We start from the raw sequence: 24058 nt of genomic DNA, 5'->3' as shown, positions 1-24058 counted from the left end.
AGATCAGCCGAATCAACCCTAGCGATCAATGGGGTGACAGATGTCGCAGCCAGATCGCCCTCACATCCGAGAATACTACAGCGGGCGGGGCACATATATAGCGGCGGAGAAACCAAACTTTCACTATCAGGGTGTCGAATTTCGAAGTTCGCCACAATGTATAGAGTTCGCCTGGTTTGTTTCTAAACATAAACTACGTTGATATTTTTGTCGAACCTGTCGAGAAGTGATCGATTAAACACAGCTAGTTAGTCCCTCTCCCATGATGCTTAGCGACAATATGTTAATAACCAGGGTTTCTATTGGCCAGAACAAACCAATCACAGTCTTTGCATGTTTTCTCTACCTTCACCGTTTTGAAGGTTCAAAGTTATGTAACGATTTAAACTTCACTTTGACTGCTCACTTCACCCTGATTTCTACACGCCACCCAGCACAGTGCACAGGTAAGGCAGTTTACCTGGCTCGGTTTTAGTACATGTATCTTTATTGCGTAATAGTGGGTGTGTATTTTTTCCTCTCTTTTTAGCCTCACGGATTTACTTGCCCAAAATAAAATAGTTATGACTGGAAAAGTTGTGCTGCACTATTTTAATGGGAGAGGGAAAATGGAGTCAATCCGCTGGCTTCTGACAGTTGCAGAAGTTGAGGTAAAGTGAAGGGTGCGGCGGTGGAAATCTGAAGCTTTCCTGTCTGATCGGATATAAATACAAATTATATGAATTTGTTCTGTATTTTCACGTTCACAGTTTGATGAGGTGTACCTGAGCACCCGTGAGCAGTATGAAAATCTCCTCAGTGGTAAGTTGGTTGCGAAGAGGTGTTTTAAAGCTAAAATCATGTCTGTGGGTGGACTCTTTTCTCTCGCCTGTTTTCCAGGGCACGTTTGCATTTTCAGTCTTTTTTATTTTTCATCCGTTCACTTCAAACCACATATGATGTAAGCGGAGATGAGACAGCAGTTTGGAGGTGAAGGTCTCAGGTATCTTGTGGAACAGATAGCAGCAGCATGGTGTACATGGTAAGTTAATGCTTTAACACAAGGAGTGCCGCCTGAATTACCTGCCTGCCGTGTTTCCTCTGCAGATGGGGCTCTCATGTTTCAGCAGGTTCCAATGGTGGAAATCGATGGCATGAAGCTTGTCCAGACAAGGGCAATCTTGAATTACATCGCAGAGAAGTACAACCTTCATGGAAAAGATCTCAAAGACCGTATCATGTATGACCCATTACTTTATCAGTGCAATGATGGGAGCGTCTACTGTATCCTGTGATTTTTAGTAGATGGGTGTGTTACAGTACATGTGGGTGCTTTCCCTCAGGATCAACATGTACTCAGAGGGGCTGATGGATCAAATGGAAATGATAATGATGTTGCCCTTCAGCTCAGATGCAAAATCGAAACTGGACACTATTCAGACTAAAGCAATAGAGCGCTACCTGCCTGTGTTTGAAAAGGTACCAATACCCCCATTATACATATTTTATGAAATGGTCTAATTAGTGATTCACCTTGGTTAAAAGATGATTATATATGATTGTTTATGGTAACTAAATGAGATATTGTGTCTTTGACAAACTTCTCAGGCACTGTCTGGGCCCATGTACCTGGTGGGAGGTAAACTAAGCTGCGCAGACGTGCAGCTGCTCGAATGCACCCTGATGCTGGAGGAGAAATTTCCTGCAATCCTCTCTGAGTTTCCCAACATCAAGGTAAATGTGACATACTGTGTAAGGCTGGATATACAAAGGAACAGCAACAATCAGATAAACTGTTCGGTTCGGTTTCCCTCCAGGCTTTTCAGGGCAGGATGACTAAGATTCCCGCGATCAGCAGGTTCCTGCAGCCAGGCAGCAAGAGGAAGCCACAGCCAGATGAAACCTATGTGAAGACGATCATGGAGGTGTTCAAAATAAAATTACCATGAACTCTGTAAAAGATCTGGTATGCTCCTCCAACGGGCAGTGTGAAGATTCTACTAAATAAAGAGTTTATTTCTGAGGAACATTTGAGAAGCTGCTGCGTTTTTGTTCTGTGTCAAACAAATGGTGCTTATTTCTCTGACAGAATTTGGACTATCACCACACCTGGTACACAAAAAGAAGGCATCATTTTAAGAATCACGTCAGTTTATTTAGTTCTGTTGTTGTTACAAATACACAAACATACTAACTTGAATTCTTTTTCCCTCAAAGGCATAGCATGTGAGCAGTCAAGAATCCAACTTTTACCCTCTCAACTTGTTCCCTTCTACGGTAATTTGAATATTTCAGTTCACTAACCTTGATATTTTAGGAGCCAGCAAAACTAATGTTGTAGTGTATATAGTAAAGCTACTGCCAAGACAAACAATAGCACCCACAAAGCTCAATGTATATCTGTTTTACTAGTGGTACTGTGAGGGAATACATCGGTGGTAATGACACAACATTCAATAATTAATCTCAAATCATAAGGTTTGCATTCACACACAAGTTCATATACGTAAAAAAACTGAAGGTTTGAATTATTATATGATCACCAAAAAGGTTTACTGCAGCCAAGGTTTCTGGTCACATGACGTATCTCCCTTCACAAAACAGAAGACTTGTTTTATTGTGCTGACTGGTAAAGATGTTTCCTTTTTAAAATCAGACTTTCTCACTGAGCGACAGACCGAGTCTCCTCAGTCTGGTCAGTGTTGTTCCTCCAGTCACACCATGATCAGGAGTAAGAGTCGAAACACCATCAACAAACTGAAAGAAAGGAGACAAAAGCAAATCAGAAATGACTAAATAACAATTGTGTAATAACTTGTTCCATCATTTCACAATCCTTGATCTGCCCAATATGTCTCTGCATGTCTGGTTTCAGACCTTAGCCCTGACATAATGCCAGCAGGCAGTATTTTTCCAGACTTCTTGTATCTCGTTCCCATCACTACTAAGAGGAATCCTGACGCAACTGAAAGACAGAAAACATAACGACATAATACTGGCTGGGCATTTTAACCAGTTCACCGGTGAAAATCAACAAATTAGAATGAGCTTAGCCACACTCACATAATGAGACCTTAATGTCCTTTGGGTCATTAGAGATGTTATAGGCCCCATAAGCAGATAATCCACCAAAAACTAAACCAGCCACCATGGACATCACGCTCGCTATGATAAAACAAGAGACACATGAAGATTATCCGGGTGAACCGTATAACAAATTAATCAGCTCTCTTTGGTTGAGCTTGCCACTAAAATGAAAAGAAACACTTAAGATCCTCATGCGTGCGCTTTTCAACCTTTTCTCTTGTATCCCATAAATCCTCCAAAAGCAATGGCTGCAGCATAGCTAAATCCGATCCAGTCCACTGCCATTGCAAAGCTGTGCACAGAAATACAGGACAGGGTGTCATGTATGGTTGTTATTCATTACAAAGCTCCCCAAAACAGACTGGTAAACTGATTCATTTAAAACTCTGAAGTGATGAAGTCTTTAGATCATTTAGCTCCCACATTTTACAAAACCCTTATATGTATTTATATAATAAAAGATAATGGGAGCAATTATTTATTATTTATTTTGAGGCCACTATTGTTTTTAATACTTAATACTACATACTTGCTTTTTAATACTTTAATACTAAATTAAATAAAACTTAAACAAGCCAGCTGTGGTCAGCAGGCAGACAAAATAACTGAAATAAGTTAGTTTGGTCTTTTTTCCCATTAAAGCAACAAACTGTCTCCTTTCAACTAACACGAAGAACCAGAGTATAGTGTCTTTTAACGTTTTTTTTAAACGTTAAAAGACTCCTGAATAGGATATACGCCAATTAGATTTTAACACCAACGAGTTTAATTCGTCTTAATTTGTTAGAAAAACAACACTTGTACTTTATCTATCTACCAGCAGGAAACCTGTCAGGCCGCTAGATGTCGCTGTGATTGAAACATGAAACAACACATCTATACGCATATTCCCGCTAACGCTTTCCTTCTTAATTTCTGTGGCGCACATATTGTGTATTTTACTATCATTATAATGATGTTTGTTGGTATCGGTGTATTTTGTTACCTTGAGTCCAAATAAAAGAGCAGCTGAAGCGCTCAGAAACGATACCTGGTCAATCTGTCACCGAGCTTCCTTGTTACTGGCCACAAACCGTAATACGCATGTGTCTCTCTATGGCTGCCGCGTTCGCTGACCGTCGATAAAGTGGGAAAGTCATACGTCATAATATTAACGTCGATACTTTTGGGAAATGTATTTTGTACAAAATACGATTAGAAGAACCTACATCAAAAAAAATTAGGTGGGCACTATCCTTGCAGCAAATTAACACAAAACTTTAGACCCATCATTTACTGTTCCTTCCTCATAAAGTCAAATCGCCTTTTTAATCTAGGAGAGTTACAATGTTTTGCTCCCCATATTTGCAGTGGTATGGCTTCATTTTTGAACGTTGAGTCTATCAACACTCAACCTGATTATTTAGTGAAGTTACTGCACTGTAAAACCCCATACGGGAATTTAGTGGAATCAACTGATCTTCTCTCGTAAACTTAATATTAATATGTACGCTTTGTTAATTTCAAGTTAATCCAATTTAGCATATCTAGTTTGAATTTTCAGACCACTTTTGAACATATAAAAATTCCTTGTTCTATCTTGAGATCTTTTGGGTTGAAATGATTGGTTAAATGAAGTTCACTCAACTCATTTAATAAAATTTTTAAAGACACAAAACCAGCATATTTATACTTCCCAGCATGCTTTCTGTGAGAGTTAAAACACTCCAGAGACTCTCATTTTTTGTATTTTGAAGAAAATAGACATGATATAAACATGCTGTGTCTTTTATACATGTGAGGTTAAGCCGTGGTTGTCTCCTCTCATAATAACAAAAACAATGCTAACCACAATGAAGGTAGCCCCTACCCCCGTAAGTAGATAATTTAACAAAGTCACTGGGAGTTTGCATGTTTTCTGTTCACTGACTCTGGTACAAAATATCTTTAACAGCTACAGCTGTAAGTTCTCCATGTCAAATGAAGAAGTGACTCTTTAAACTGGGAAAATGTAAAAAGGAAACAAATCTGTCTGCGGTGACCAAACAGTTGATTCAACTTAAAATCTTAAGTTTATCGAGCTTGTTTTCTTAAGTTCAGTTAACTTAACTCAGTTAGTTTTACATTTTCAAAACTCATAAAACGATGAACTATTTACCTAGGTTCAGTTAAAAATGACATTTTCAAGGCAGCTGGGGAACTTGTGTTTCAAAGTTGAACGAACCTAAAATGATTTACAACGTGTGTCCCTTGGGAAGTATCACATTTACAAAGCCAGAATACTTGACTATCACAGTATTTCAAACTGCCCAACTAGGCAACACTTATCAATCTATTTTGGACATTGGATTTAATTATATATTTGTTAGGGAATCTTCACCACTATTCACCAAAGAACAATAAAAATAAAGGCAGGTCCTACATTAATTACTAATCTTTTAGCCCTGTCTTATAAAGGGGCAGTGTGAAAATCTGGTTTTAACACCTTAGTTATTTATTTAAATTGTGCTAATTAAAGTTACCAAAAACTAATTTACACAGAGAAAACCTAGGGACAGGTCATATTATGTGAACAGTAATAGTACGGTCTCTACCATGTGTAGTCTGCTGTGTCCACTGCACTTCATGTGAACATGGAGGTGATATGCTACATACACAATACACGGAGAGCAATGAATGGGGTGTGGAAGCGGGTGGTCAATATGGGCCCAAAAGATAATTTAATCTGGCCATGAGCTGTCCCTCTGGGAGCTCAGACTCAGACCTGCAGGACTTGCTTTAAAATTCTAGCGCTGGTGAGAAATTGTTCAAATTTAAATAAGCATCGAAGCATCTGTGATGTGTGCAATTATTTTAAAAAAATAGTACCTTGGGTATGAATTTTTAAACTCAGTCAACACGAGATTGTTCAAAATGAGGATCTCGTAAAGAAGAAGAACACTTGTAATACAATCAGCCTAATTCCAGCAGTAAAACACTATACCAGTAGCATGCACATATACTGGTGCATCTCTTATATCCGTGATTGAGTGCAAGAAGTCTGGTATGGACATTAGGACAACAGAGGGACAACTTGACTCTTCCAAAGAAAACCACTTTATTCACTCTGAACCCCCCCCCTCCAGGAATTACACACATTAAAGGTTTCATCGTTTAATAATAGTCCTCAAAAAGTGTAAATCAATGCATTCTTAGAGCAAAATAAGCCACTATGAACCGTAGACAATGTGACCACAAGCTGCATTGAGCAGCAGCTCCAGCGGCTGAGCGCCTCCATGCAGTCACCGGCTGGATAAAGAGTCACTGTGGCCCTCTGTGGGAGGGCTGAGGACCAACTCCTCCAGAGAGAAGGCACACATTTCCAAAACAGTTGGCATTGAATTACGGTCTACGTAGAGTTTCCTGATGAGTGACGGTCTTATCTTGTCAGGATAAAAATGACTATAAAATGGCTGACAAGGGTCATTTAAGAACAGGGAAGGATTTTTCAAATGAGGTATTGGAGTGACAGGTAAAAACCATGAGATTTACTGTACTGTCCACATGAGGAAAATATATCACAGATTAACTCTAGAGGATGATGAGACAGCGAATATGTAAAGTGACTCATGGAAAATGCAATGGTTTCATTACAGTAAACAGCAACTATGGACACAGTGCATTTCACAATAGAGTGATGTTTATAATACAAATGGCTTAAGATTGCACAGGAACCTGTGATATACTGTTAACATGGCTTTGTCAGCTTTTTGCTGGGTAGATACTTTCAAGTGAGCTGTAACACGGTATTCAATGTAACAAATATATTTTAAAAATTATGGAACTATGAATAAATCATAATACACAAAATGTTATTATAATGTAATTAGGCCCAAAAGCATGTTCTTTGCTGTCATCAGGGCTGGCATCAAAAGGGGCCATATGTAAGTTTTCACTGCCGCTGAACGTGGCTTCTTGCCGGGAGCCGGTGGTGGTGATGGTGGTGGTGGTGGTTGCTTGTCAAGCGCTTCAGCCATCGTTGCGTTTACAGGACAAGAGGTTAGAATACGACCTCCGGGCAGCGCCACTTCTTCATCCTCTCATGTTAGACCGAGGGCAGACTGGACGCCGCAGTGATGAGATGGGCTGGGCGGGCCAGGGCTAGCTGGCTAACATGATAAATTCAGTGGAGGAAAAGAACTGATAGAAGTAGAAGCAAATCCAGAAGTAACATTGGTTAACTTCGTCATTCGTTGCCTTCCACCACTGGAGACAGCACTTGTTGACGCTGAACTCGCAACGTTTCTTCTAGACTGGTAGGTAAACAGCTGTTAATGTTGAATTTGGCTATGTAGCGATAGCAAAAACTTACATACAGCCCCTTTAAAACAAGTACCGCTCAACTTAAACCATCTGCAGAACATCATGGCCGATACACCAGGTTTTGGCAATGACTTGACATTTTAAAGTTAAAGCGGTATTTTACATTGGTAGAACATTTTAATTTTTAAACACACATTCCTCTGTATGAGCTCACTGTGGCATCTGCCAGTGTTCAGTGACACGGACTTTACCCAAAAATGGACACTAGATTGTATTTATTAAAAGGATATTAATGGGTATCGGAAATTTAAAAAAAAAAATATATGCCTTTCATATATGCCTACATGAACATATTTTTACAGCTACATTCACTATCGATATAAAACAAAGTGATGTCAGTACGAATATTTATGGTAAACAATGTAGCTGGTGTCATGTTTACGAGCCCCCATAGAGGACTGCATGCCATTTATTTTGTTCTACTAATGTAAAAACATCACTTTAAAAAGGAGAAAAGTACATAATCCTCCTGACATGGGACTTGGCATGAAAAACAGACATTACAAACAAATGTCAACGAGTCAGTGCACTTTATAATTAATGATCTATCATTAGTAGGCTTGTGCACCTTGTCAGTTACATACAGTAGCTGACCCTCATCATTAAACGTGTTTTGAAAGTACTCATCAGACTTTGTTGGCAAAAATAAATCTCGTATAAAAGCTTTAAAACTAGCCAGTGTTTGATGGAAAAGTGAGCATGCAGGGATACTTCTAAATCTGATGAAGGGGGAAAATATTTTTTAGGGGGAAATTATTTTTTGAGAAGAGCGTAGCAATTTTTATTTCATAGTAGAGCTCGAAGGGGATTTTTGAGAAATATAATACTTTTCGACACACCCACCTAATGTTTTCTCATCATATAAGGCTGCAAATCCAAATAACGAGAGGGAACAAGTAGCAAAAAAACTTTCCATTTGTCACAATTCTCCGTATTTCTGTTCAGCTTTCAGCTCAAGGTCAGCGTGCTGGACATCTGGGATAAATCTGAGCCTCTTTTCAGATGCTGCTCTGCATCTGGAACACACCTTGTGTTGTTGTTACATAGGAAAATGGCACCGTCTCTCCATGTCTTTTGTACGTCTCATCGTGGCAGTCTCTGCCCCGTTCGTTAAGGAAAAACGTTCACCCACAACCAGCCCAGCAGTGTCCCGTACACCCAGGTTCTCACGTACAGTTTCCTGCCGTTTTCCGTCAGCAGTAATGGCAGTGTCAGTCCCGCCAAGATCATCACCGATGGGAGGGTTTTGAGGAGGTTCAGCGGAGATGGTTTTCCTTCCCCGGGGAACCTGTAAATTTTGTCTGCGTCCTCTGACTCATAGAAATCCGTCAGCAGCCTTTAAAAAGAAAGACAACTCGTGGGAATTCAGCCGGTCTTATAAAGGGATGTAACAGGGACTAAAAAGAAAAAATCTGTTTGTCAAAAGGTCACATCAGATTTTTACAACACTTACAATGTAAAGACTGAACCCAAAACACATCAGGGCTTTTTTGGCTTGGCTGGTGTTGTCAATGTTGGGCTCAATAGGTTACCACTTTTTAACAACTACTATTTCAAAACACTTGTGTAAATCACAGTCTATACCGGCTTTTCTGGACTTTCTCTGTAATGTCCCACATGTGAGCTGATTTTAGGGCTTCAACTGATAATCTTGGTCAATCGACTAATTGTTTATTGTTGATTAACAATACTTGGGAAACTTGTAATCAAACAAGCCAACTTGAATTTTATTGAAAAAATATCTAGAGCAAGACCACATTCAAGTTAAGCTTTCCCCAAACCATGTTTTTAGACAAAAAAAGATACAAGGCTCTGCTGCTCCACGGACAATGAACCAAAGATTTAGAGATTTTTTTTTTAGTTGGCCTATTTTGGTTTGCTTCCTTAATTCACATTACCAATTTTTTCTTTTCTTTTTCTTTCATGTTGTCTTCCATATAAGTTTTGCTAACCTGAATTCTGATCTTTTTTGGTTATTCTTCCCACATAAACCAGATTAATTAGTCTTTAGATACTCTATACTAAAAGGAACTGCACATAATCAGATTTTCAGAATAAGATAGAAGACTGTATTACGTTCAGGTTTTCTAAGAGACAAACAGAAGCTAAGATACATATCTGTGCTTAGAACTGATGGCATTTGGAAGCAAAACATTTAAAAACATCACTGCAGTTCAAATATTGATTGGATAACGTGCAATTTTAAACATGATTAATTGTTTCACCCACACACATACACACTTACCGGTCCTTGATTTCAAACCGCTCGTGCAGCCACCTGCGGAAAAACACTGGCTCTGGAGGAATTTCCTTTATGTCCACACGGTTGAAGTGTATGTGGACTCGGGGACATTCTTTGCACAGGAATTCTGTTAAACACAGAAAATAAAGAGACTAAACAAAAACAGGAAAAAGCCTTTCACCAAAACGGCACGTAGAGTAAGCACTTTAAATCAACACGAGGTGACAGTGATAGAGCTGCTATGACGCTGCCAAGGCCCTTTGATTCCAGGAAGTAAAAACCCGTGGGGTACAGCAGCTTGTTGGTTACAATGGTCACATAACTGATCCTCGAGAGCAAATACAGAACTGATGATCAGTTCAAAACCTGTGTCTAAAATCAGAGTCAAATTTAAATGGACAAAGTCCAATTTAATATCTGAAATGAAATAAAGTATCCAAATCTTTAATTAAATATCATTTGTTTAATAATACAAATACATTTTACTACAGTAAATACGTTAAAATGTTTTTAGTTTTCAGTCTCAAGCCAAATTAAACTGTCAGGGCAATGAGCAGAGAAAGAAAAACCAAAGTGTCTGAGAAGGTCAGACATAAAAATGTAACCAAGTGTGAACACTCAAGGCTACACATGTATCCCCAGAGACCTTCAAGTTCCTGTTTTCACAACATGCAATATTATCAGGAAACTTGGCACTGCAGCCAAAAGAGGAAACTTGATCGAAGGCAGCAGCAAATCAACTCCATCAACTGCTGCGCAGATTTAAATTGACCTTCCGACACAATATGTGTACGGTTAAACAAACACTGACAACTCAGTGAACCTACTAAAAGAAAGCTGATCTTCCACTGCAGGTCATGTGTGTCTGAGCAGAACAATGTTCCAAAACACACTTACACACTTTAAAAACAACAACCTGGAATAGATGAAGGAAATCAACCCTTTGCTCTGGAGTGACAAACAATGCGTCCTGATTCAAAAAAAAAAAAACAAAACTCCAGTGGAGCTGAAAATTCGAGAGAAGGAATCTTTAATATCTTGAGAGGTCTGCATACAAAGAAGAAACCAGACGATTACAAGTGAAGTGCAGGGAGCTCATTCACTGATATAAGTAGTACTTTATGGCAGATAATTTACTATACAAATTATTCATTACCATTTCAAAATTTGGTAATTTGATCTTAAACATGATTTCTTTGCACAAAGACAAGGTCCTAGACCACATACTGATTTTGGAATAAAGCAGATTTTCCCATTCACAACTACTGGCTCTGAGTTTAACGACTGAGCTTACTTGCCAACACTGGTATGAGACGGGCCCTGAAATGTTACCAACAAATTAACAAGCCATCCTGATTTGAATGAGTACACAGCTTGTTAAACTATAACTTAGAGTAGGTCTCAGTTAATTAAATACAATTATTTTGTTGCTAGAATTTAAATTTGTTTTTTTTAATTCTATGCCTAAATATATAAACAGCTTGGATTTTGCAGTGATCATGGGCAACAACAGCAGTTTACAAATGTTATTATGTAAAAACATGCACGTTATGTTGGGTCATTTTTTAATGAGCAACCAACTATTGATTGTCAACATGTCCAATTATCAGTGAAGGAAACTGCTTGAAACCTGCATCCATATTCCCCATTATGACTTCACAGTTAAGGGTTGAACATAGTCAGACACATTTTTCTTTTCAAACTCAATATTAAGTCTATTACCTCAGCCTGCTGAAAGAAATTGTAATTTGAATGTTTAAAATCAAGTACCATTTGTCAGGATCCAAAATTGTACCATCACATTAAGCTGTTCACACTGATGACACACACTTGTCCGATGTTAAACGGAAAGAACGTCAATAACAGAAATGAATGAGTGAATGAGTGGGGTCCCCTGCAGCTACAGGGTGAACGCAGCCTCGAGTCACTTCCAGCTCCTCGTGAAATTACTAAAGTCACCTTCACCACATGAGGCCAGGAAGTGCGTGATGAGAAGAATGCTTTTCTATTCTCTCGATTTTGTTTGCTAGAAACACAACGATGTTTATTCCTGACTGAAACGGGATGTTTTTTTGGGTTTTTTTTTAAACATTCAAATAGTGCTCGTCAAACAAACCAGACACACAGAATAATGTAAAACTCCAAAACAGGGAGTCATGCTGTTTACAGGAAGACGCGACTGTTAATAGGTGATGTTTGCTGTGTGATTAATTACTGAGGGAGCATACACAATGCTGCAGGATTGGTGATACAAGGCCTGGGAGACTGGGTACACTGATTAAAAGAAAATAGAGGCAGCTGCTGTTAGCTGACAGGCTGTGACTGTGTTTATATCTGGTGTTAAAATGCTACTTGTATCTCTGTGATGGACATCATGTCTCCTGCATTAATAACTGGTACTTACATGCATTTTGTGATTATTGTTATCAGGTTTAATCTTTTCGAAAGCCAGTATGTCAGAAGGTGGCGCTGACAGCTTCAGATAAATTAAATATTTTTAGCCTTTATATTATCTGTATAAAATGTTGTTTTCACCACATTACTATATGCTACTGTGAATGTCACAAGAGGAAAGGAGCTTTGACTGGGGAGAACAGATCATTCTGAGTTGACTAGTGAGACTGCATGAAGGCAAACAAAAGACAAGGTTGCTTGTACCCTAACTGTAAAATCTTCCTGTGGGCTGTATTTTTTCCAAGCTGAGCTTTTATACCTCGTTAACTCCCCTGGAAATGGTCCAGCACTTCTGATTATGTTCCAGTTGCACATGTTCTGTACAAAGATGTGTTTTTCTTACCATTTTAGACTGAATATTGCAGATACAAATCAGTCTGTAAGACCAGGCTGAATGGAGGAAATGGTGTGCATCTTTTTCAGGAACACACAGTCTAAAATCTGACTGTGGCCATCCTCAGATACCTACTTACCTGGCATTGATGGTGCAGGTCTTCTTTGACCGGAGGGGTTCAGCGTTCCCTCGTAGGCCACTGTGATGTCATACACAGCATCCAGGTGGCCCCTCATGGTCTCGAGGGCTATGTGAGACGCTTTCATCCTGGGTGTAAGTGTATGCCTCAGAACAGCCAGTCCTATGGTAAGGACATAACAAAAGTAAGAAGCTTATTGACAGTGTAACTATGATGCATGTCTTATTAGCCAACAGAAAATGAGTACTGAGTAGTAAGGCTGTCAACGAATATTCCAAATTTGATTTTATGATCAAATTGTTAAAAAAAACAAAAAAAACAGACATTCGATTTTGAAAATGAATATTTGATTGTTTGGGGGGGGGCTGTCTGCCTCACGAGCTCTTGCATGGGCCTGGGCCACTGTACTGAATGCAAACTATGTAAGCTACAGTTAGCCTACCTTTCTAGCACTAGCAACCTGAGGGCACATCTTGAAAATATGCACCCAACAGTTATGTCTCTCATTGCACTGGTTTTCCCTCTTATGGAATAATACGCAAAAATAGATATTCAAATGGTTCGAACCTATGTGGTTTTTTTTACACATAATAAAACTTAATTTTTCGCCAATTTTGACAGCGCTAACTGCTTGCCAGTGTTAAAATATATGTACAGTGCATTCAGAAAGTATTCAGACCCTTTCACTTCACTTCATGTTGTAGCCTTATACTTAAAAAAAAAAAAAAAAAATCAATCTACACTCAATACCCCATAATGACAGAATTTTAGACATCTTTGCAATTCATTAAAAAGAAAAAGCTTAAATATCACATATCAAGTATTCAGACCCTTCGCTATGACACTTGAAATTGAGCTCAGGTGCCTCCCATTTCTCTTGATCATCTTTGAGATGTTGATTGTTGATTGGAGTCCACCTGTGGTAAATTCAACTGATTCAAGTTTCTTCCATCTCCACACAGGATCTCAGGAGTACTCAGCCAAATTGACCATCGGGTTCTTGGTCACCTCTCTCAAGGTCCTTCTCCCCATATTGCTCTGTTTGGCCAGGCAGCCAGCTCTAGGAAGAGTCCTGGTTCTTCCCAACTTCTTCCACTGAATAATTATGGAGGCCACTGTGCTCTTGGGAACTTTCAATGCAGCAGATTTTAAGCATAAGGCTGCAACATAACAAAATGTGGAAAAAAGGGAAGGGGTCTGAATACTTTCCAAATGCACTGTATGTTATATAAAAATGCATTATGAGACAATAATTCAATGTGAATGCTTTTGTTTGAGTCAGTCTCTGCACTGTCTGTCACTCGTCTGTCGATATGGCACCATCCTCTGCTCACTAATACCTCATTTATAGCAGATAATGTCATGTGCACGTGTCAGCTCTTCAGCGCGATTTATCTGGATTAATGGAGGAAGGTGATATTCAGAGCTGTGGTCCAGAGATAGGTTTAATCTCTGCAGAATGGATAAAATTTGTGAGCTGTCCTAAACACCACACGGCACAATAACAACATAATAATCATGATGATACAACTAATGTATTTAACTGTAAAATCTTCAAGCTCTAATGAAATGTAGATTGCAGTGAAACACAAGCACCCTGTAAATCAGTTAATTTCACTTTCTCATGTGACAAAAATAACCAGAAGAGGCGTCTCTTTCACACAGACTCTTTTTAGTACTGTGAGTGAGCACTGAATTTTCTCCTATCGACCAGGAGCAAGTCCATTTATTCCTCAAAACTTTGAGCTACAACAGCTGAACATTTAATAAGCAGTTCTGGTGGAAGCTGACCAGTTTCCTGTCACCACACCGGTAATCCAGTGACGATATAAATGAATATGGCAGCTTTGATGTTTAAAAAGCTCTACTAATTAATTCTTCAACAAAAGGGCATAAACAAAATTATCCAAAAAATTTAATTATATAATTGCTGTGCCAAAAAAGTATTTTATACCTTCACGCATATTTGAAATATGCATTTTTGAGGTTGTCTCTATTTCTGTGTTTCATTTTATACAATGTTGCATCCTTTTTTTTTCTTCTTTTTTTTTTTTTACACTTCTGAACTTTCTAACACACAATTCTAATGATGCACAATTTAAACTGGAAACTTAGTTTTGGAATCAAGAACTTCATAAATGCATATGCGTGGGGTGCTCATTGGTCAAACAGTAGCTTTCAAGGATGACCACAGCTCAGACAACAAAGCTTAGTCCGGTGTTTCACAGACTGATTGGGCTATTCTAAATTAGTATGCAGCAATGCCCCGGTAAGGGGCTGCTATCGTGCCAGTACCTTCTTTCGAGGCAAAAGCCTGACTGTCTGCGATAACATTCTTGAGCTCTGGATTATACCGAGTTCCTTCTGGGAAGATGACAAGGTACATCTGTGGGGAGAATAAAACATGACATGAAAGCTTCTTCACTTCTGGTTCTTTTTGCACTGGCCAAAGTGGAATTTGTAACACTTGAAGAATTTGTTGAACAAGAAACTTGGACACCAAAACATTGTGCTGACCTTCTAATGCTTAGAAGAAAACTTGATGCATATATTTTAATCACTTAATTTTTTTTAAATCAGTTTGGACTCCTCCTACTGTCAGATAGACAAATTTCACACCAATGGATTGATCTCTGTGAGGTCAGCAATCTACAGGAAGTTGTATCCTTCTGATAATTCACTTTAGTACAAGCACTGTATGAATATATACTAGAATCATCCATCCTCGTATTTGCAAATGATGAAACAATGCAGCAGTTCACTGAATGTTTCATAACTTGAATTACTGGAATCAACTGACAAGTGAGTGCTCAGTGTTATTTGAACAATTTATTTGAGAGATAAATTTAAATCAAATTGGGTCATTGTTAAAAACTGATTTAAAATTATAATGATATGAACGATAATTTAAAATTAGTGCATTTACTGTATTTCCTATATAATTCTGGTTATTTCCAAACTCAGTCTTATTTTCAGATTTTTTGTCATTGTGACAACTGATTATATTTTTAAGCTTTCATAGTGCACAGGGCACCAGGACACACACACACGCGCACACACACACACACACACACACACACACACACACACACACACACACACACACACACACACACACACACACAGAAGGAAAAACACTAATCTCCCAAAGTTTAATCCGAAAAAGTGATTATAAACAAGCCCTTTCGACGCAATAAGACACACTCTAAAGGGACCTTCGTTTGTCAATGTCTAATTGTCTATTTCTGTTCATGATGTTCTGTTAATACACGTCAAAGTCGTAATTACAAGTGGGATAAGAAGGAATTTTTGGAAGGTCATTCCTGAAAAATCTGAATTTAACTTGTGAAAGTTTAAATATAAGCTCTTAAATCATCAGAAAAAAGATGGAAAATAAGCCCCAGTTTGAAGATATGATTTGTGCTCAAAGTCCTTGCTCCTTATTGAACATCACTGAAAAATTTACAACGAATTTACACAAGAACTTTACAGCTAATTTACAACATTTATGAAGCTTACTTACCGATGCTCCAGATTGAGTCTGACTGAGGAGCTTCTTCTTCATTGCCTTTTCATTAAACTTCGCACTTCGTTTCACATAGATTCCTCCGTGCTGAAAGAGAAAGATAATCTGATTGGAACTGCAGTGCGGAATGTGATCTACCTTTCATTTACAAAGGTAATTTACAAAATGACATTCAAATACTCACACAGTTGCATTACCTGAGAGAAATACCATCCGTAAAGTGGGAGCCACTTAAGTCCATCTTTAAGGACATATCTGACATGACCAATAGCACTCTGCCTGATGGCGAGCATGTCAGCAATGATCCAGTCAGCTGGGATTAACACCATTGGTAGAGATTAGATATGTAAACCGGGCTTCACACTGGACTAAGTTTTTAAAGCTCCATATTCAAATAAATTACCTGTACATTGATGATTAGACAGGTAGATCACATTCTCTTTGTTCTTTGGTATATCTCCATATATAACAATCTAAAGAGAAGGAATAAAAGCAAGTTATAGATATCACACAGATGTCCTGGACAGTCATCAATTTGCAAATGTATTATACAGTGAGATAAACATTTATTTTGTTTTGTTAAATATTCCATCTGCGTCAGGGATTTTGTTCCAGTTCCATTTATTTTGCCAATTTTTACAAGAACTAAACCTGCACAGACTGCAGCTTTTTCAATAAACCCTAGAGGATTTATTTAAAAAAAAAAAAAAAAAAAAGTCCCTTCCAATCTACTCATGTGGTCTCCAGTTGGAGGGACAGAGCAGGCAGTTTACTACACAAACAACATGATATCAGAGACTAAGGTTACAACTGCTACAACACTATCACTACTGCTTTTGTCCACAACCTAACGTACAAAAATACCAACTATACAAAGAGTGGTGACAACAGGGCAATAGAATGCAGACTTTCCTGCTATGCCTCAGACCAAGAGAAGCCTGCAAAAAAATGCACTGATCTGCATGGAGTGTGCATGTAATATTACACAGACAGTCAGAGGCAGCTGTCAATTATGAATATATCACTGTATTTCTATTTTTAGCCTAGATATTAATGGGTTAAAATTCACCATCCTTGATAAACTCAGTTCCAATCATGGTGACCACACGAACAACGCCAGTTTAGTCTTTAACAATCACATTTTCTGTAAGTTTACATGCAGTAAGTGAAGGATCTCTCACCTCAACTCCTGTGTAGTTTTCAAAGAAGAAGAGGACCATACTCTGGTAGATGGAGTACAGCCGGTCGTCCAACCTGTGATACACTCTCGCAGGTAAGACAGTTGAAAGTAAACGCCAAGCCCCCCATGACAGCAGATAAGCCGGAGCTGTCCCCAGCATGATCGTGGCTGGAAACCAGTACCGCAGCGAGTAGGTGTGCACGACCAAGGAGAGCAGCATGATCCCACCTCTGGCTCAACTTTAAGTAACAACAACAAACAACAAATCCCCGAAGTGGACTGCTGGACTCGGTAGCACACTCTGTGAGCACTGTGGCTACGTTACAGACTATCTATCCCACGCCACACCTGGCCTATTTTCAGCACATCTGCCCTGACAGGTCAGCAGAAGAAAGTGAAAGGGCTGCAGCAGGAGGGTAGTGAGGAGCTAGCTGGCTAGAGCTAATTTTAACCTTGTGTGCAAAACGCAGTGAGCCAAGTCGGCTTAAGCGCTAACGTCCACCCATACTGCGATACAAAAAAACAGAATTAACCGCTGTTATCCGATTAATATCATCATCTCAGAGCAGCAAACCAGAAAACGACCTCAACCCTTAACTCCTTGCATTTACTGTATAAGTTCAGATAAGGCGTTAGCCTACTATTTAACGTGTTTGACCAGAGAGGAAGTTTTAACTAACGCTACATTTGACATAAACTGTCTCCTCTGATGTCGATACGACAGTTCAGTCAAACCCGGACGTCAGCTCTGTTATTAAAAGACAACATATTTTCTATTTCCTTCTCTGGCTCTCTATCTTAGCGGTTCGTCAACTAGCTTCCTCTCAGCAAATGTCACACACGCCTCCCTACGTAACGACACCTTGCAACATCGATGAAGTTGATTGGTCAAGTGCCGTAGTAGAGGCCGACCAATGGCCATTAAAGGACCATACCCCTTTTTTAAAGTATGTTTCATTTTCTTACATTTATTTGTCAGGGACCGTGTGCAAAAACATTTGTATGAAAGAACAGACGAGAATGACAATAATTTAAGAAACATTCTTAATCCGAGGTCATCTTGCAGTTTTCCAGCGCTATCCACCGCATTTCGCAGTCTTCCTCTGCAGATGCCCTTTGCTCTGTTGTCATGGAAGAAGCTCAGCGAAGTATGAATACCTTTGAAGCATGAATCTTGATTACAACTGAAGAAACTGCATCCATTGAGGAAGACTGTGAGATGTAATTTAAAGGTCTGGAAAAAGTTCGTGAATGGACCTTGAGCTATTAGATTCCCCCCCCAACAATTAAGTTACTCACAAAAGGAAACTGCTAGTAGTGTCTTACATATTTGAATGTGGGGTTTTTTTTCTACCTTTAAAGCAACCAGTGGTTCCCTGGTGCTCCATTATTTTAGCTCCTTATTTTAGGAGCTCCGTTACAAAAGCAGATTTGCATTTAAAAATGGCAACATTAAAATTTGCAAAATGCCATGTATGGTTAGAAGGTGGTCAACAGTTAATGTAAGGTACCTACAGTAGGTGATTCCTTGTAACTCACCTAAAATGTTTCAAAACACAACAATGGTTAATTAAAGCCTCAAAAAAATTCACACCATATAAATAAATTCAGTTTTATACATTTTTGTGAATAGTAATTCAATCTGACCAGTTTCGATGTGATTTAATGATGTTTGCACTGAAGGTGGGGAGAACAGAGGGTGGGGCCCAGTATGTGATAAGTCATATTGTTCTGACTTGGAGTAAAATACTGATATAATTTATGTATTTTATGGGGCTTGGCTGAATGAACTGGCTCCAAAAGTTGTGTCCAAAGACAATGAGGCTAGTAAATGTTAAAGCTAAGACTAACAGCAACTAATTTAATTATTAATCTGGCAAATCACTTTTCTGTTATATACTGTTTGGTAGTTTATAATTTTACTTCTTTATACTTGTCATATTACATGACTTGGATGTATTAAATACTTTAGAAATACTAACAGCAGTATATATAACAAAACTAAAACTCTAGTTTACATGTATTATATTTCTGAGTAAATTTGTTACTTTCGATCTCAGTTGATTAAAAATGACTGACAAGTTTGAGTACAAGCTATAATACATCAGTTTGTTCATTTGTGACACTGCTGACAACACTTTTGACAGATTGATCCATCTCACCACTGTGTTTTGTCCTTTTCAAAATCAAGTTGTTATTCTAAAAACGGTGATACATTCATTACACTATCATTGTAAAAAACTTTCACACACCCACAGTTAAATTAACCTCATTATAATTCATTCCAGTAAAACCTGGAAAACTGAAAATTAAATCAGACAAGAAAGTGACATATGTTTTGATCCAGAGGGCGTCTGTAGTGTGTCGATGCAGTCAAATTGGGACAGAGTGACTAGTCGGGCCACAGGTCTCACAACCGTTTTTCCTATATATATAATCAGCTAGTGCCTGATTGGTTTCTGTCCACCATCATCAGCCCAGTGAGTTGGTGTCTGCATAGACAGCCTGTGGAAGAGAAGCATCTCTAGAAGCATCACTAGGCACAGTGTGCAACACTTCCTCAGAATTGTCCTGTCTTCCCAGTGTCACCCTAAGTGAGGCTTTAATTGACCTAATTTCCCTTTGCCTTTCCCTTTTGCAAATGCATCTCTCAGCTCTTTGTCTCTTCCTTTGAAGTTGGTGCCACAGTCAGAAAGACGCTCATAGGGGCGACCACTGCATGCAATGAAACTCCCAATGGATATAAGGAAATTGTCCCTTGGGAGTCGAGACTTTTTAGTAATTCAATATGAGTACATCTGGTGGTCATACACTTAAACAATATTCCCTGTTGTTTTTTTATACAACGTCCTTGTTTGATGGCCAGGGGCCCAAAACAGTAAACTCCCATGGAACAGATGGGTGGTTTACATAGCTATAACTTGGACGGAGGTAGGTCTGCCATTTTTGGGTACGCAGGTTTGGCTCGGCGATTTCTGCAATCAGTAAATGACCACTAATGTTTTTTGACAGCTTGCCTGCCCCAGAGGATCTAGTATTTCAGTATATCCCCTATAAGGTCCTGGATGAAACAGTCGCTCATCATAATCCCTAATCAAAGGTTGTGTTACAGGATGTTTGGGGTCAAGTACTATGGGGTGAAGTGTGCCAGGTTCAAGGTCTTTACTCTGTCTAAGTCTGCCATCTATACTTTTGAATGTTTTTTTCTCAAACTCGGGGGAGAGGAGTAACAGCCAACTTTACTGGGGTATCTCCTTTCCAGTTTTCAGTGCCTGAATTCCGTCTGAGAAGCACCTGCTTTGGTTTGTGGTATGCCAGTAGGGTTTGAATACAAGGATTGCATGATTTCATAAGTGGCATCTACCAGGCCTGACCAGGTGTCATACTGTTTTGGAGGGTCAAATGACTTGGTAGGTTGAGTTAGACCAGAAAAAAAAAGCAGTGCCACAACTCTGAGGATATCTCTTGGGTAGAAGCAGAGAAGATTGAGATCTGGCCATTACAAATACATTAGTCTCTCCTGTCTGATTTGTTGTTTTCATTTTTTCGTGACTCATAAACTTGTCCTGAACTGAGTTTAGCAACATAACCAGTCTGATTTAGTTTGCTCATCTCATTATTGTAGATGACTGTGAATTCCAGGTTTTTCTCAAGTTGGAGCATCGGTGTGGGTGCCCCTCTCTTTCTTAGCAGGGATGTTGTGTAACATTTAGTTCCATCTATATCTACTCGTATGGTCTTTCCGTGTAAAAGATCCAAGGCCTCCATATCCTGATCATATCTAGTGATCAACTTTACCTTCCTGAAGGACAGGGTATCAACCTGGCAACAACTGTTGTGTCATTTTAGTACATAAAGGGGATTGTCTTGTGAAGTGAATAGGCACTGGATAGAATCTTGTGACTCACCAAGAGAAGTATGTCCTTATAATGCTCAGCCCCACCTTGTCCTCACTGCAGCTGGTGCTCCTGTTGGGCCACATTGGACCCTTTCAACAGGTGTGATGACGGATGGGTTGTCTTATTGTCTAATGTGGGTAGTGTTGCTTTAGTTAATCCATAGGGTAACTCTGCTCAACAAACACAATTATGTCAGAGGGGCACTGTCAAGTGATTTTTTTTTTTTCTCAGGGCATGAAGAAGTAGAAATTTTCAGGTTTACAGTTTTGCCTTCCAGTGATTCTGTCTTTTGTCTCCCTGTGCAGGGCTAAAATTTTTCTGGCACTCCCTTCAACCCAAGATACTTAGCTAAAATAGCGTAAGTATCAAATGTCTTATCGCTGTTGCTGAGTCTTACTTTTACCACTTTAAGTGGCACTCTGGATGACAGACTTTGTGGGTTCATGTACAGTACTCTGGATGTGGTTTGAGTTCTGTTTACATCATGCAATGTGCCTAGGTACTGGCCATTACATTTAGGGCAAGGCATTTGTCAAAGTACAGTCTGCTTTGTGATTTTTGCCACATTTCCAACATCTGCTCTGCTACTTTAACCATTTTGCCCCTTTGTGTTGAAGCCTTGCTGGCTTTCACAGTTTCTAAGGTAGTGAGGGGTCGACTGGCAATATGCACATAGATACCTTAAATGAAGCTGTGGCTCCTTTTCTGGTGCAATGGGTCCATGTGGAGACTTTCTATCAGCCCTGTGTAGAATGGTGGCTGATGGCAACTTGACCCTTGACTGGTTTCTTTTTGATTTACTCGAGGAGCACTGATATGCAGGGTGTTAGCTTGTGCTACAACTGCTTGATATTCTGTCTCTTCTTCAAGCCAAGCGGCAAAATCGATTAAATTATAGTGGGCATCGGGAGAGGATGAGCGGTAATACCTGGAAAAGTTAGAAACTAGCTCCGTGGGAAGCTCACTGAACAAGCGCTGATCATGTGAAGCACAGGCTAACTCTGCAGTACCTTCTGGTTTGAGAGACTGTAGCATGCCCACTAATGATGTCACTCTAACTGTAACGTTTTTTTGGCCCCTCAGCATCTCCACGAGTAACCTTAGGGAGATTTAATATTGTCTATGTTTTCTTCAAGGCTAGTTGATTAGGTTGACCATACTGTCACTCTAATGCTGCCAGGGCCATGGTGAAAGAATATGGGTCATGGTCACAGGCACTGCCAGGCCCACCCTATACACTGAATGTGGAATCGCTTCGGGCCCTGCGAATCCTTTTTTTTTTTTTTTTTTTTTTTTTTTAAGATAGAAAGTTGCTGGGAGACGTAAAGCCAAATCAGTGGCTCCGACTCATTACCAGGCCCCCCATCCTCCATGGACAGATCATGTCAAGTCAATCAATATCTTTCTGACTCAGGGGGGCCCCAAGTCAATCATGACAGTCCTTGGATTTGATTGGCACAGGTGTGGCAGCAAGTGTCCAGCTCTCCCACAATAAAAATTAACGTCGGTTTGTATGTGCCTGTGAGTGCCTGTATGTGCATGTGTGCACGAGAGAGATGTTTGAAGTTCACAGTGTGTGTACAGTCATTAAGGAACAATTAAATCTGTATCAGATGACATAAGCAGGATGTAATTGATGTTCATACTGCATTTTGATGTGGGTTGTTTTGGTAATCGTGTTACTGTTGTTATTATTAGGAGGAAATGACAAGTGCTGCAACCATGAGAGTGGACTACGAGCAAATCAAAAGTCAAAACCATTAAAGACTCGACCAATCCACTGCTCTTGAAGAGAAGAAAGAAAGCAAACAATGCAGCCATGCAGCCACCAGGCCTGTGAAACAAAAGACTCTTTAAGAAACTCTTTCACAGACAATTTCTCCCCAGAGACATGGCTAGTTTCCACAGGGAAACCACAGATTGCCAAGTTTTTAAAGATGCATGTTTCCACAATATTATTTTTTAAACATGTTTTGAAATGTTTTATTTTTTCTTGCCTTATCTTTTGCCCACTTTATAGAAGTTATAAATTGTTTTGGATTTAATTTTGTCACTATAGATATCTGACATTTATCATCAGACAGTCGCAGTGTTGCAACTTTTTGCATAACTCCTATTGTGCCACTGGCTTAACTGAGAGCATTGTAGCTAATCTCTTATCAAACTGGAAACATTTGGCCACATATTGTCTCGTATATTGTATTTAGGTATTTACAGGATATTCTAATGGGTAGTCGAGAGCCCATTAAGCTGAATTAAATCTCTCCAGTCATTCTGACTTTTCCACTTAAAGGACATTGGAAACCACCTTTGTATAGTTATTTGTACATAGTTTATAGAGTTACTTTATAGTTCTCGGCTCCAGGCAAACTAAGTAGGGCCCCCTGTTGTCTAGAGCCAGGCCTGGGCATAGGATAGTGCGATAGTGCTGATAGGGGAAAAGCTGGCTGGGAAACAAGATATTGTGACTGTATATGCTGATATTGGCATGGAGCAATCTTACTTGGAAGGTAAGTAGAAGGCTGCAAACTAGTTCATGAAACTTGAGGAATAATAATGGGCTGAGGTCGTATTGTATGATGGGACAAAGGTCACCTGTGCTGGTGGTAGCGGACTGTGAAAGCCATGAGATGATACAGACAGGTACACTTGATGGGGCAACACAAGGGAGGAGGAGTCTGGTAGCTCTTGGTCAGGTAGCACATGAGTTGGCGGTATTTGAAGGGGAACTTGAGGGGCTGGTAGAGATAAAGGGAGCTGGCTTATTTTCATAGGGGTGGACGAGATGTTAGATGACAAAACCGATCTCGAAGGTACACGAGTGCCAGGTCAGGTATATGAGGAACAGAGACTGGATTTAATGGCAATTGAGCTGTT

At 39.4% G+C, this 24058-nt stretch overlaps 3 protein-coding genes across 5 annotated transcripts; 1 reads left to right on the top strand and 2 right to left on the bottom strand.

Moving 5' to 3' along the window:
• The first annotated feature begins 308 nt into the window (after positions 1–308).
• On the top strand, positions 309–1997 carry gsta.1 (glutathione S-transferase, alpha tandem duplicate 1). Of its 2 annotated transcripts, none has more exons than XM_040138446.1 (7): positions 309–446; positions 501–650; positions 750–801; positions 1087–1219; positions 1323–1458; positions 1588–1713; positions 1797–1997. In XM_040138446.1, exons 2-7 carry the CDS (start codon positions 564–566, stop codon positions 1926–1928), a joined length of 666 nt encoding a protein of 221 aa, XP_039994380.1. In that variant the 5' UTR covers positions 309–446; positions 501–563; the 3' UTR covers positions 1929–1997. The 2 variants fall into 2 exon arrangements, with proteins under 2 accessions (XP_039994380.1, XP_039994379.1); XM_040138445.1 differs by having other exon boundaries at positions 311–446; positions 530–650.
• A 371-nt stretch (positions 1998–2368) lies between these two features.
• On the bottom strand, positions 2369–4195 carry zgc:163080 (uncharacterized protein LOC799515 homolog). Of its 2 annotated transcripts, none has more exons than XM_040138456.1 (5): positions 4097–4195; positions 3276–3358; positions 3043–3144; positions 2857–2944; positions 2369–2736 (listed from the first exon to the last, which is right to left on the bottom strand). In XM_040138456.1, exons 2-5 carry the CDS (start codon positions 3349–3351, stop codon positions 2694–2696), a joined length of 309 nt encoding a protein of 102 aa, XP_039994390.1. In that variant the 5' UTR covers positions 3352–3358; positions 4097–4195; the 3' UTR covers positions 2369–2693. The 2 variants fall into 2 exon arrangements, with proteins under 2 accessions (XP_039994390.1, XP_039994389.1); XM_040138455.1 differs by having other exon boundaries at positions 4052–4172.
• A 2355-nt stretch (positions 4196–6550) lies between these two features.
• agpat5 (1-acylglycerol-3-phosphate O-acyltransferase 5 (lysophosphatidic acid acyltransferase, epsilon)) lies at positions 6551–18156 on the bottom strand. Its single transcript, XM_040138419.1, has 8 exons — positions 17284–18156; positions 16506–16575; positions 16300–16415; positions 16100–16189; positions 14872–14962; positions 12577–12738; positions 9653–9776; positions 6551–8743 (listed from the first exon to the last, which is right to left on the bottom strand). The coding sequence occupies exons 1-8, from the start codon at positions 17500–17502 to the stop codon at positions 8518–8520; spliced, it is 1098 nt and encodes a 365-aa protein (XP_039994353.1). The 5' UTR covers positions 17503–18156; the 3' UTR covers positions 6551–8517.
• Between the last annotated feature and the right edge of the window lie 5902 nt (positions 18157–24058).

The sequence above is a fragment of the Xiphias gladius genome, chromosome 11 (assembly GCF_016859285.1).
Source record: "Xiphias gladius isolate SHS-SW01 ecotype Sanya breed wild chromosome 11, ASM1685928v1, whole genome shotgun sequence".
Taxonomy (NCBI): domain Eukaryota; kingdom Metazoa; phylum Chordata; class Actinopteri; order Istiophoriformes; family Xiphiidae; genus Xiphias; species Xiphias gladius.
Note: the sequence above shows the minus strand (reverse complement) of the source record. Positions and strands in the feature narration are given on the sequence as shown.

What these genes read in the sequence shown, in the direction of transcription:
- agpat5 (XM_040138419.1), bottom strand. Translation starts at nt 17,502, where the DNA reads ATGCTGCTCTCCTTGGTCGTGCACACCTACTCGCTGCGGTACTGGTTT. An exon ending in GGCTTTTGCCTCGAAAGAAG is followed by an intron (nt 12,739 to 14,871) that starts GTACTGGCACGA and finishes TCCTTACCATAG; the next exon opens with GACTGGCTGTTCTGAGGCAT. An exon ending in ACCTGCACCATCAATGCCAG is followed by an intron (nt 9,777 to 12,576) that starts GTAAGTAGGTAT and finishes TGTGTTTAACAG; the next exon opens with AATTCCTGTGCAAAGAATGT.
- zgc:163080 (XM_040138456.1), bottom strand. Translation starts at nt 3,351, where the DNA reads ATGGCAGTGGACTGGATCGGATTTAGCTATGCTGCAGCCATTGCTTTT. An exon ending in GGACATTAAGGTCTCATTAT is followed by an intron (nt 2,945 to 3,042) that starts GTGAGTGTGGCT and finishes TCTGTCTTTCAG; the next exon opens with TTGCGTCAGGATTCCTCTTA. An exon ending in GGCATTATGTCAGGGCTAAG is followed by an intron (nt 2,737 to 2,856) that starts GTCTGAAACCAG and finishes CCTTTCTTTCAG; the next exon opens with TTTGTTGATGGTGTTTCGAC.
- gsta.1 (XM_040138446.1), top strand. Translation starts at nt 564, where the DNA reads ATGACTGGAAAAGTTGTGCTGCACTATTTTAATGGGAGAGGGAAAATG. An exon ending in ACCTGCCTGTGTTTGAAAAG is followed by an intron (nt 1,459 to 1,587) that starts GTACCAATACCC and finishes CAAACTTCTCAG; the next exon opens with GCACTGTCTGGGCCCATGTA. An exon ending in CTGAGTTTCCCAACATCAAG is followed by an intron (nt 1,714 to 1,796) that starts GTAAATGTGACA and finishes GTTTCCCTCCAG; the next exon opens with GCTTTTCAGGGCAGGATGAC.